Source organism: Scomber scombrus, chromosome 11 (assembly GCF_963691925.1).
Source record: "Scomber scombrus chromosome 11, fScoSco1.1, whole genome shotgun sequence".
NCBI classification, from domain to species: Eukaryota; Metazoa; Chordata; class Actinopteri; order Scombriformes; family Scombridae; genus Scomber; species Scomber scombrus.
The window spans coordinates 7,094,264-7,107,703 of record NC_084980.1 but is presented as its reverse complement, the minus strand read 5'-3'; the positions used below and the strand labels follow the sequence as shown (position 1 = coordinate 7,107,703).

Sequence of the window (13,440 nt, the reverse complement as noted above, 5' to 3'; positions counted from 1 at the left end):
TTAGGTTAGCCAGTTCTAATTATCTTTAAAGGGTTGATTTGGAGATGGAGAGGTATGGTTCAGTTGTATTTTTTTCCATTTAATTATCACTGTTTATCCCTCTGACACATCTGAGTACAGTTAATCATACAATCAATCAGATAAGATTTTGTGAAAGCTTGTTGTGATCGAGGTTCCCCCAACAACAAGACACTGACACTTTCCCTTCTTTTGAAGACCACATAATAATCTGATGCTTCAAACCATTGCACCAAGTCCATTTTCTTTAATGTCTTTAATTAAGTCCATCAACATATTGTTTCATGTTAGAACACAGTTAAAACCCCTTAGCAGTGGATCTCATAGGCCACCTGTGATCCGAAGAGGAGACTTTGACTGAGAAAGAGCTCCTCTGGGTCTGTTGTTAGGGGTCCCTCTCTGCCGTCTGCTGGGTTTCTTCGTAGCCCCATCCCCCCTGACCTGGTCAGTGTCTGCACCATTTCATGGTCCAGGAGAGCCTCCTTCATACCTGTCTGCTGGACAAAGCCGCTAATCATGTGACACCTGGCTGAAGCGGATCCTACCGGCTTGGCTCGGTTGAGTACGTACATCTCGTGGCCGTGGTCGTCACGGTACTCCTCTAGCTGCGCGAAGGTGGTGGGTCCATCAGAGTAGTCGTTCACATAGAGGATGCTCTCTTCCTTGCTCGTACAGTAGGAGCCTCCTTCTTCTTTACGGTACTGCTGGTGGCGAGTGTAGATCATAATCAAGAGTAAAACAGCAGTGAGCGCCAGCAAGGAGATGCCAACAGCGATGGCGGTCTGCGTGGCAGGGCCAAGAGCATTGAAGTCCATGCTGTCCTGTTCATATAGAGGCTCCTGGCTCACATCCAGAACCTCTGGCTGGTAGAAGGAGTTAGATGAAGAGGAAACAAAGGCGTGTGAGTTTAAACGAGGCCAGAACTGAGACGTATATGAAGAGGAGGACATGTTAACAGCCAGGTGAAAGGTAACTCTAGCCACACCACCGGGGTTCCAGGCCTCACACTCATAGCGTCCAGCGTGCGCAACTGTCACATTGCTGAGGAAGAGCATGCCACTGCCCATGTCTGGATCAAAGCTGTCCCTCTCACCTCCCTCCTCAGTCCCACGCACAAGTCCTCCCACACCTCCCACTTTCATCCCCCTGCTGCTTGGCAGGGCTGTCACCACTCCTCCAGCTCCAGGCCTGAAGAGCTCACCGTTGGGTCCCAACTCTTGAACCAGGCCTCGAGGCGATAACAGAGCCTTGCCATGGGAAGATTTCTTCCAGGTCACCTGAGGCTGAGGGTACCCCGAGGCCTGGCAGGAGACACGGAGGCTCTCCCCGAGTCGCACTGTCAGGTGGCTGGGCTCGAGCTGAACCACGGGGGGGATGCAGACCAGGCTGTTTGGAGCAACCTCAACCAGGCTGAGGTGGGACAAGCGAGGCGGTTCAGAGCACATCAGCCGACGTTGTTCTGCAGAGCTCAACAGACGCTGACCGTCTTCGCTGATCCAGGTTCTCAACCAGCCCAGAGCACAATCACAGCGCCATGGGTTCTCTGGAAGAGGGGAATGGAAGCAGACACGGGGGTAAGTGAGGGAATGGATTTGTCAAAAGCTGTTTCCAAGGTCATGAATGACCAACATGGACAAGAATTCCAAAGTGTTCCAAAAAATAGGAAATTGTACAATCTCAATCAAACTTAGATCGAGTTTGATTGAGATTGTACAATTTCCTATTATGCTGATGAAGATCATGTGATAGGACTGACAGGTCAATAAAAAGCACCTACATGTGTTTATTTTGTTTATGTTGTAGTTTGGTCATTTAAACTGTGTTTGAACTTTGCACCCACTGCAGAACTTATTATTCCAGAAGGGTTCTTGTTGCAGACTTCTTCAACGTATTCTTTGAAATTATGTATTTTTTCATTCTTTCTTTTTCCTCATTAATAGTCTACATTTGGGTAAAACCCCTTTGATATGTAAAATATGTTTCTGGGCACTTCAATCTCATCACTCATTTTTGACATGAGTTTGTAAGTTGTGGCTACTCGTTATAATTTCAGTGGTAGTAAATGAATTTCAGAGTTCATACAGGTCTATTCTTCAGGATTCTGTAATGGAAGAATTTTTTCATATCCCAAGGCGCTTTAAAGTAAATTGAGTCTGGGAGGATTATATCTTATTACAGTCAAGCATAATTTCTTCAAGGAATTCTGTCCTCGCTCTGCCTACCTGTGACACGGAGCACCTGCAGGCTGACTAGCGGTTTGAGTGACGAGGCTCCCAAGGTGCGGAGGTGATTTCGGCTGAGGTCCAGCAGGGCCAGAGATGACAAGCCAGACAGAGCTTGCTCTGCCAGTAGCTCTATGCTGTTTTCCTGCAGGTGGAGTTCCTGCAGACGCTGCAGACAGTAAAAAGACATCAAGCAGAGGAAGAAAAATATGAAAAATGTAACTTGAGGGAGGAAGAAGAAAAATGTCAGATATGAAAAGAGGACAACTCAATTCCACCCAACACAGTCTGTATCATTGTATAGCAGGGATTAGTCAGACATGTTGTCATGAGTTGGATTTAGAGTTGCAGGCATTAAAAAGCATGCCATCCTGAAATAGTTTTAGCTTTGCTTGCAAAAAACTAAGCTTCTTTCACTTTACCAGAATGTATTGGACTTTTTGGAATGTTTAAACCAAAATGAGCATCAAACATTACTATCCATCCATGCATCCATCCATCCATCCATTCCTTTATCTCAGCTCACACAAACCAACCTGCAGCCCCCTGAAGGTGTAATCCTGGACTCGAGTAATCTGGTTGCCGGCGAGGTAGAGGATTCGAAGGTGCTCCAGACCCCGGAACATGTCTGGGGTGACCAGATGGATGAGGTTACCATTGAGGGCCAGCTCAAGCAGCTGCCCCTGGCTGAGAAATGCCCCGGGCTCCAAGGCTGAAATACTGTTGTTTTGGAGGTACAGGTAATGGAGGCTGCCCAGCCGAGTGAGGTCCTGAAGACGGATCTGCACAATAGCATTGTCCTGGAGGAAGAATGTCTTCAGGAAAGATGGAGGAAATGAAATTAGAGGAGTGATCACAAACTAATTGCATTAGAGACACAGAGGAGGAGATGTGATGTTTGAAATGTTTTGCTTTGCGCAGGAAAGCGAGTGATGCCTGTTGCAGTGCTGTGCTCAGTGGGTATAAAAATGTATTAACCATGAGGAGAGATTACATTAACGACATGGCCCCCTTTTTTTTGCACTGGGCTGTGCAGAACTTTGGATGTATGTTAATGTAGGCAATACAAACAATGTGGAATGAGCCAGTTGAATATCATGGTAATGATGACTCTGCAGCAGCATTTATCCCTTTTTTTGTGCTTGAATTTTCAAGCACAAAAAAATCTCCATAAAAAGAATGTCAGAGTGATTGGAGCTGTGCCAGAAGTGCTCTCTCTCTCTCTCTGTTTGATGCACAATGCATGACTGTCTGCTTGATTGGTAATGTGCATTCATTGGTGATGTTTTTAAAGACAAAAACACGGGCCCATGAGGTAAGGTATGATCGACGAGAAAGACCTGCTGATTGAGGTTAATGGAACAATTTACGTAGGACATGGTCTTCATTAATATTTATGAGCTGCGGTAATGTTGGGGGCCTGAACTCAAGAGGAAAAGACAGCGTAATGTTGAACATCTTCCCAACAGATGATCAGAGGGTGTGCGGCAACCACCTTCTGAGCAAGAACGAATAATTGCAAAGCCAATAGCACCACCCCTCCCCTCAGGCTTACATCAAAAAGGGTCACGGCGGATTGATTAACCACAATCATTTTAGGGTAATAAGAATGGATCAGAGAGGAAGTCAACTGATACAGAATCACTGATGCGTGAGTCAGCTGCAGTGCACAATAGCGCCCTAACTTCTTGCCGATTGGCAAACTGACCTCGGTTACAGAGGAGACACCCTGAGGGATTTCTTTGATCCCGAGAGATCCGCACTCCACCGTGAGGCTGTAGCAGCGACAGCCTGAGGGGCATCCCAGCGAAGGTCGAGGGACTGATGCCAGGATAATCAGGAGGAGTCTGGAGAGCCATAGGAGGATCATGGTGTTTTTTTTTACAGCAGACCTTTTAGAGACAAAACCTGAGGAAGAGGAGAAAAGGTGGAGGAGGATGAAAAAGTAAGCATCAATCACAACTGACGGTATGAGTTTCAGTTACAACAACAAAGTTTCTCTGCATGGGATCCTCAAAGCAAAGATTGACAGTAGGTGCAGATTTGTTGTATAAGCAGATGGCAGTGAAATGACAAGAGAGGATTGATTTATATATATATATATAAAGCAGGGGTGTGCGTTCGAGTGTCCCCTCTTCCAGGTCTGTTTCCCATTCAGCTGTGTCTATTCAGTGGAATTGCAGCAGTAGCTTCTATTATGGGCTTCAATTAATTAAAGATGTGATAAAAGATGTGCAGGTTGCCTCAAGGACCTCTCTCTTGTCTTTGTAATGCATGCGCAAACACACTCACACTCTCTCTATTTCTGTCTCTCTCTTTGTCTTATGGAGACAAACACACACACACACACACACACACACACACACACACACACACACACACACACACACACACACACACACACACACACACACACACACACATATTTACAGCAAAGAAACATGCTCTGATTTGACCCCTGTAATCAGAAATCGCATTTAATTCCTCAAAGCAAATCTCAATTGGTAACCAGCTCTAATGATCCAATCATCTCATCTGAAAACAAACAAAAAAACCCTAGTATTGGCTGCTTGCTACACCTCACAGCAAAAACTTCCTGTCATATAAACCCATCACTGAGCGAATCATCCAAGCACTTTTTTTTTCATTCCTATACAGCCCGGAAGGGATTCAGCGTTCCGCTCGACTGTTCACATCAAACCGGCTTCAGATTCGCTGTCCGGCGATGATGTTCACAATTGTTCACTGGCAGCAAATCACATGAAGATACCGCTGCGTTGTAAATACAATACATGTTAAAATGTCAAACTGAGCCTGTCATTCTGCCTCACTGACAGCAGGTGGATTTATTTTTTACATTGTTGCCTCCTTCTAGAGAATCTCCACCCAGAAGCGAAGCAGACGTATCATCGATCCCATCTAAAGTCTCACGTTGTAATAAAACATTCATGCGCAGCCCCGCTGTGTCTCTACTTCCCATTAAGCTTGTCTGACTTGTGAAATTTCTAGTTTGCTTAAGACTGCAGAATCACCCAGACAGATAATTGATATCCTTTACAAATAGCTCCGAATTATTTGAAGATCATCGAGTTTATTAAGGATTGGAATGCATTCTGATCTCGTTACAGCAACTTGATTAAAGGGTCCTGTGACTGATAGAGTTTTTCGGGGTGTTTAAACTGTTCTGTCAGATTGATATCAAGCATGTCTCAATTATAGTCTTATTATCCAGAGAAGACATTTAATACCTGAGCCCAAAAGCACTAACATCCCTATTTCAGAGGCTGAGAACTCAGGGTGGCGAAACTGCATTATTAAGTGAATGAGCATTGAAATGGATGTTAATATTGCATATTTGATTTAGAACGCATTTATGAGGATAGCCAGCTGGATTAATACAACGTGACCTACATAAGGTGTTCAATCATCTTCTCTCAGCAAAACCCCCCCCAAAAAAACATACATACTTATTAACAAAGGCATGCCATTTCCTTCTCTAGAGCTCTCCAAACAAGCGTGGAGAGAAATTACGTAGTTCTTTTGTTGGGGAGAGAAAGCACAAAAATTGAATTTTGAATAAGGCCTTGGTCTGTCATTGAGCTTTTGTTACTTCTCACAGTGAGATGACTTTTAAATAGCTTTGACTCGCAATGAAAAGTGTCAGAAGGGAACCGGAGAGGAAAAGACACCCGCCTGCCCCCAGGCTATGAATACACACAGAACAGGATGCACATTCTGATATTTTGTTGTTAGAATATGAGCCAAACATCAATGCAAATGACACCCTGCCAGGTAGAGAAAATAGCTTATGCATTTCTCCGCTCATTCTGATGTTACGCCGCCTTTTTAAAAAAAGCCTGGGTGCCGATCGTGCCCCGCATTCGATGTTAGGACGAGGGCTGATGAGATGCGGTGACAAGGGGTAACCTATGGAGTCATCAAAGTACGCACAAGCAGAGGGAAGAGGATGGCGAAAATAAAACAATGTTCAGGGAGAATCTTCTTCAAATAATGTCGCTGACTGTAACTTGTCTTCTAGCGTTGTGCTCTTCTGTTTCATATCTGGTCGCCCTAACCGTGCTTGACTCTCGTCTTTTGTCATGTTGATGTGGGATTTCAGTGCTAAGAGGTCAATTTGTTAATTTCAGTCTCGGTAATCCTCTGCGGTACATGCATAATCTGCACAATCAGATGCTTGTTAGCTAAGCCGCTCTCGGCACTGTAGACGTTTCCATAGAGAAGGGGGGGGGGGTGTTTTGTTAAAAAAAAACGAGGTCAGCACTATATCTCTATTGACAGTTTGAAAAATGCATAAATAAGATGATTAAATCTTAATGTTGTGTACATAGATCTGAGTGTTTAACGCCAGGGCAGATGTCAGCCCACAAATGCCAAACCAAATCTAATAAAGACAGACAAGAGCATGTCCAGCATTAAATATGAGTGTCTACCTCCCAACATGTATCCCTTCCCCACACACACACACACACACGTGGTCTCTGAGCAAACATCATTTTTAGCACTGGACTACAGCAGCTTGAGTTTATTTATTTGAGCATTTCTGATATTACAATAGTCTCTTCTTCTTGACATAGCGCTTTTGTTTTCATGCCCTCAAACAAATCATCCTCCGCTCTGCAATCACAGCTCGGGCTGGCAAACATTCACAGCGCAGAAGCTTCATCGCATACACTGCTGTTATGTTTTTTCCCAAGCTGGGTAGGTGTTGATGTGTCAGAAGGTGCAGAAGACAGCCAGAGTTGCTGGAGGCAGAAGCAAAGTTCACATCCCCGCTCTGCCGCTAGTGCAGGTCGGCCTCGTCTGTTGTTATGGTAACTATTGTGATGAGGGAAGGTCTGCTTGCGGGGCCCGAAGGCCAGGCACAGTTCCTGCGAGCCGATGTTAGACAAACAACTCTCACGGAAAAATAGAAGCTGTCATTTCTCGGGGGGAAATTGCTCACAGGAATTTGAGCTATGTGATGACCCAGAGGTAAATCGTAAATTCTCTTTCACTATGACTCTCTCTTTTTCTTTCTCTGGCTTGAACTTTTTCTTCTCCTTTCCTTTTTCTCCCTTTTTACTCTCCTGCTTCCTTCACCATTTCTCTGAAAGCCTCTGTCATTTCCTATCCCCCCATCTCTGACCTCTTTCTTGTCTCATCTCTCTGTCCTTCTGCACTGACTGACAGGTGCTAAATCATTTGTCTCAGAGCATCCTTTTGTCCACAAATAGACTGAGGCCAAGGCACTGGGAGAACAATGTGGCGCTAACCCAAGAGTAACACACTGACTTTGAGCGATAGTCTCAACCATGTACACAAAAACACACACACACACACACACACACACACACACACACACACACACACACACACACACACACACACACACACACACAAATACACACACAAATACACACTTATAAACATGCAGAGCACATCTACAAAGTGGCACTTGTACACAAACAATAGCCACCGACATTCAGGGATACACACTCTGACTGGACACACGGAAAGAGACACACACTTGCGCATCCTGCATGCAACTAGAAGCAGCCATCATCATTCATATAGACACAGACCAAGTCAGGTACAAACAGGCTGGCACACACGCACGCTCACACACACTCACACATATTTTTGTGTCAGCGGTAAAGGAAGTTCTGCTCAGTTAATAAGCCTGCATTGATTTCTTTATTTTTCCACTACTACTCTGTCCAGCTGGGCTGTGCAGCCATTGATTTTCAGCATGAAAGCAGTGTGTGTGTGTGTGTGTGTGTGTGTGTGTGTGTGTGTGTGTGTGTGTGTGTGTGTGTGTGTTTGAAGGGTGGGGGTTTAGGATTGCATTTATGAATATCTATGTTGAAGAGAAACAAAGTAAATGAATGTGTGTTCGTTATTTTTGGGATGCTTGTGTCTCTGTGTGTATGTGTGCATTTGTCTGCATGTGTATGTGTGTGCGTGATTCTCAGAGTACCTCAAGCAAAATCACCCTCTGAGCAGCAGCAGCAGCAGCACTCTGCCACTTCTCCCAATGGAGCATTTAGTTTAAAAACCCTCTCTCCATCTCCCCATACTGAGACGAACTCCATAAATCTCAGCTTTTTAAGAGTTCCATGATAAACTGCTGTGACAGGCCTGTCTGCAATGTAAAGACTGTTGTTGCTAATGTAAGCTTGCCAGCAGAAAAACCCCAACACTATTGATATAAACTGCATAGAAACTCAGATTTTGGCTGTGGCGATATGACGCTTGACAGGCTGGAGCTGTGGTAGCACTTTTTTCCCTGCAGAGTGGACTGCAGCACTGCTGCGCCACATAAGTGGAATAATTTGGAGAGCTTGCAATTCTTGCAATTTGCTTTGATTCATGACTGATAATTGAGAACTAAAAGCACAACGGCAGCTATAACTATAAAATCAATATCTATTTTCCTCACAAGATTTACTTTTATGCACTCATTGTCAAGGGAGGGTGACTGTACCTGCACCTCAGTATAGAAATGAGCTGGAATGTGAAGTCATTAAAAACACCTCACCCCACAGATAATCAGTGACCTGGATGATGTTAAAGTCATACAGGGATAAGCAGGTTATGTTCCATGGAATATGATTAGAAATCAGGCAGGGACTTCATGTAAAGATACTAATTTAAAGCTCATGACTTGACACGGAACAGGAGTCGATTGAAGTCGAAGAAAGTTAAATGTCAAGCGGTGGATGTCTTGCCTGAGGCTCCGAAATGTCCAGAAATGACCCCGCTGATCATACCCTCACATCATCATCATCATCAGGGCTCAAAGCTTAAAAAGAGAATTTTAAAGCCCCTTTAAGCCCAGTGAATTTCTTTTTTTTTGTTATTCTGCACGTCCTTTCCTCTAAATCTTTATCTGCATGACTACACAGAGGAAACACTGGTAAAGCTGTGTAAAATATGTATGACTTCACAATGAAGAAAGAATTATGCACACATAATATTCATATCAGGTCAAATATATCTAAGACATAGAAATTAGGGTGCTAATTTCTAATAAGGTACGCAATTCATTGTTTTAACATTGCATGCTCACAGTTACACATTCATACCTGGAAGCTGCCCAGTACAAGCACTGTCTGATATGCCGGCCAATGAGCAGGGTTAAGGGCCTTGCTCAAGGGCAACTCCTGGTGATAATGAGAGGTGGTAATGAGTCACAGGCTCCCTTCTCTAACCTTTAGGCCATGGTGTCCTGGCCAACACTGCCCCAGTTTCATGAGGGCGCTGCCAGCATGTTTACTAAACGAGACACAAACACATGCTTGCTGTCTAATGCAACTTTTCTGGTTTTCTAACCATCAGCAAAACTCTTTCTTTAATAGTTTGAGGTTATCGTAGATTGTTAATAATGTAGAGAGGATTACTCCTGTCCATTTTTGGTACCAATACTCATAAGCCATTGCTAAAAACATTTGGGTTGTCAGATTGAAAAAAAAAGGTTTTTTGACTGCATAACCAGTAATCCTCTGGAAAAGGGCAGCAAATCTGTACCAAAGTCCCTTTATGACGACTTATTAAGCATTTATTAATGCATTTAATAGCTGATTTCGCACCAGCCAAAGGGATTTTCTACAAGCAGGCAACCCCAAAATTGTTTTTTATAGTGGTTTCTTACTAATCTATAAAGGATTATTAAGATTAATTACTGTAGATGAAGCCATTAGTTGCATCTTGTAGTAGTTTATAGTGCCCTAATAGATGTGTAGTACCACATATAGAAGTAATCCTTTCTATGTTGTTAAAGCCTCCTAAAAATGGTTTCAAATCTTAAGCTTTTCCCAATAACACTAAATGTTCATGACTAAATAAGCCACAGTCAAAGTTGAAGGTTTGAGAAAAACATACTTAGTTGATAGTAATTAAGAGTTTAAAACTTAGCACTGGCTGATATGCCTCAGCAGAACTGTGTGGGTGCGCTTTGATCAGATTTCACTGACAGTGCTGGCAGCATAAAGATACAACCCACCAGCTGTCATCAGATTTTGATTCCAATTTTGCAAAAATGATTCTTAAAGTTGTGGACAGAGTCAAACTAGCTGCTCCCCTTTGTTTGTGCTAAGCTAGGCTAACTGGCTCCAGCTTCATATTTAACATACAGATGTTAGATTGGTATTGATCTTTTCATCTGACTCTCAGTAAAAAGGCACGCAATAGTATGTCGCTAAGTGACATCAAGCGTGCTCTGTGTGTGTGTTTTTGTGCGTTTGCCTTTGACACTTTGTCTCTGTTTTCAGGCATTTAGCGAACGCGCTGGCAGCAGGTTCATATATTGTGTCACCTTTTGAAATATAACTGTCAGTCTTTCCTGCTCTTCACATTTCAAAAAGAATCTCTGTGTCAGCCTCACCTTTCTGACACGACTCCTCTTTTCTCATGATTTCTCGTCTATCTTGACCCTTTTCAAAATGCCAATTTTCTCAAGTCTCTCTCTCTGTCTCCCAAACACACACACACGCACACAAACACACACTAACACACACGCACGCATACACTGCCCGTTCTAATTGTCAAGGTTGGTTGATACAATCGATCACAGCAATTTTGTTCACAGTAGCTTCATCTGACAGGCTGCAGGATTTATGAGTCACTGGCTCATGCCCGGGTAGAATGAAGGGTTTGATTTTTATATTTCTTTTTGCTACATTTTCATCAATCTGCTAGTGAGCCACTCCTCCTAGCTCATACTTATAAATGACTGGGGGAGCGGGAGTGTGCAGTAATGAGAGGAGAGGAGCAATAGTGGACACATACACGGCTGCTCAGTACAGCTTTGTTTCTCATTGGAATCGATGGATCAGATCAGACAGGTTGGAAGATGGATGAAGTGGAGTCACATCCTCCTCTATTGAGAAGCAGAACAATCAACTTTAATATTTCACCCAATTTTGATACAAGTATTCACATGCATAAATTTATGTGATTCTGGGTTTTTTTTCTTTCTTTTTTTTTTGCTATTGCATTATTGTGTTTTCCTCGATGTTCTGCTTGGATGAATCTGAATTGTAAATATCCTTCTTTTTATGGCAGTTCAGTTGAAAAGTGCAGGCGTTACTCAAGCAGCAATAACACTGTGTGGGAATGTGTGTGTGTTCGTGTGTGCCCTAAAACGAAATGAAAACAATGCTTCGATAAGGATTGCTTATCATCCCACTATATTGCATTTCAGTTAATATTGGGTGTGCAATAGTGCAGAGAGAGTCCTCGTGAATGATGTTTCTTTGTTGCCATGGAAGTGACAGCAAGTGATGGATGTCAAATTACAGATCTATGTCAAATTACACTCTGGCATGTAGCCTATACTGTGGTTATCTGTGCAGTGTTGCATATAGACAGGAAATAATGAAATGGTGAAGGTAATCATTTTTCCTCATGCATTTCTTATTTCGGTTGATCTTTGCCGTATGCCAATATCATTCACCAGTCAGGCCACAATTGGGGGTGCCATGCAATTACAGCCAAGAGAGATTTCAGTCATCATTGTCTGGCAGACAGTAGCCAATGAAAAATTAAAGATCTCTGCAGGCATAAGAAGTCAACTTGTCTGTACAGATCTGTCCACACCAGGCAGATACCCCACCCATTGGAGTTAAACAAACAAGGTCCTATCCAGGGGGCTGCTGTTTGGCTCCACAGTCCTTCATGTGCAGAATAGCAATTAACCACAGACACGTGCATTAGAAGTCTCGGCCTAAAGGAGGAAACTGTATCACTTTCAACTCAGAAATGAGAAGAAAGAAAAATGATGGTCTTCCTGTGGTTACATATGCTGATTCTGTAGTATGCAACAGTCAGCTTGTGGTGACCTAATCATATTCTTCTTGGCATCTCCCACAGTGTCACTCCTTCCAATCCTGTCAGATTCCTATCGGCGGTGTGCTGTGCTCAGCAGTGATCTTATTAGACTTTGTTTTCCATCACAACAGCTTCACTTTAATATGCCCATGTGATGTATGGGATGTATGAATATACAGTGGGCTCTGCAGTGAATCTGGTTTGCTTATAAAACACATTTTAAAATTAAGATAGAAGTTTAAGTGCAGTACAGAGTCTAGAGACCTGATATATATTTTTATAATAAGAGACATCATTTGGGCAACACATCCAACATGATTATTTTATCTTATATGATATAATGGGGATCAGTTGCCAGTTTATTAAGTAGTCCTAAAATATAGTCTAATGCAACAATCCTGCAATAAAACCCATTTTTATAAAGGTTATAATGTCCAGCTTGTATATTGATTAGACTTTATGGTAATTTTGTGGTCTGTATGCACTGCTGTTAAATTATATTACTCACATGTGCGTAAATAGACTATAAATATAATCCACTCTTATCAATTGAACTATGAGCCTCACTATTAACATGAACCAGTGACATTTTGGGAAATGGGCTTCTTGAGATGGTCTACCGCAGTGACCCTCAGTGTGTACCTTACAGTATGTTGTGGTGATGTTGAATTGCCTCAAACTGAGAGCTGCTTCTAATATTTTTCCACTTCATTCACCAATCATACACAACACATGTATAAAACCCGAGTGTCACATTTTCATCTCAACTTCATTCAACATGTCACAAAACACACTGAAATCTTTGTTTCACTCATACACCATTAATCACCAGGAGCAAAGTACACTGCATGCAGTTTTATACTTCAACAGACATCGATAAAAGCAATCCTCATTTATGGGGTCTTTAGGATTAAACTGTATCTTATGTAAGTCCTAATGTGTGTGTGTGTGCTGAAAAACATTTAAGAAGCCTTGCGTTAGACTACTATCCCGAGCGCGCTCTGTTCCCCTTTCCACTAAACACACAAAACTGCGACCTACCGTTTCCCTGCGAACACGGACTTGATCTTAGCAGCAGTCTCCTCACTTGTTCACTCGAAAAACAAACAAAAATTAAAACAAACGAATTAAAAAAAAAAAGAGAGATGAATCCCACTTCAAATCACTGCAGATAAATGAGCCAGAGCAGTGTTTCCCTCGCTCCCGGCTGGGCAGCGGTTGGTTTAGAGTGCACACAGGCTGAGCTCGTCCATTGTAATTGGATGCTGAGAGCCGGAGGAAACTGCTCGCATCTGCCAACGCTGGACGTCAGCGCTGATGATGGCCGATTTAGACTCTTATCTCCTTCCTCTGATATTGTTATGCGGCTTTG

The 13,440-nt window shown here is 43.0% G+C and overlaps 1 protein-coding gene across 1 annotated transcript; it reads right to left on the bottom strand.

Annotated features, from left to right (window-relative positions):
• Window positions 1-326: 326 nt before the first annotated feature.
• Window positions 327-4,110, bottom strand: LOC133990999 (leucine-rich repeat-containing protein 24-like). The gene is made up of 4 exons (XM_062429445.1): window positions 3,949-4,110; window positions 2,777-3,055; window positions 2,241-2,409; window positions 327-1,561 (listed from the first exon to the last, which is right to left on the bottom strand). The coding sequence occupies exons 1-4, from the start codon at window positions 4,108-4,110 to the stop codon at window positions 327-329; spliced, it is 1,845 nt and encodes a 614-aa protein (XP_062285429.1).
• Window positions 4,111-13,440: the final 9,330 nt, after the last annotated feature.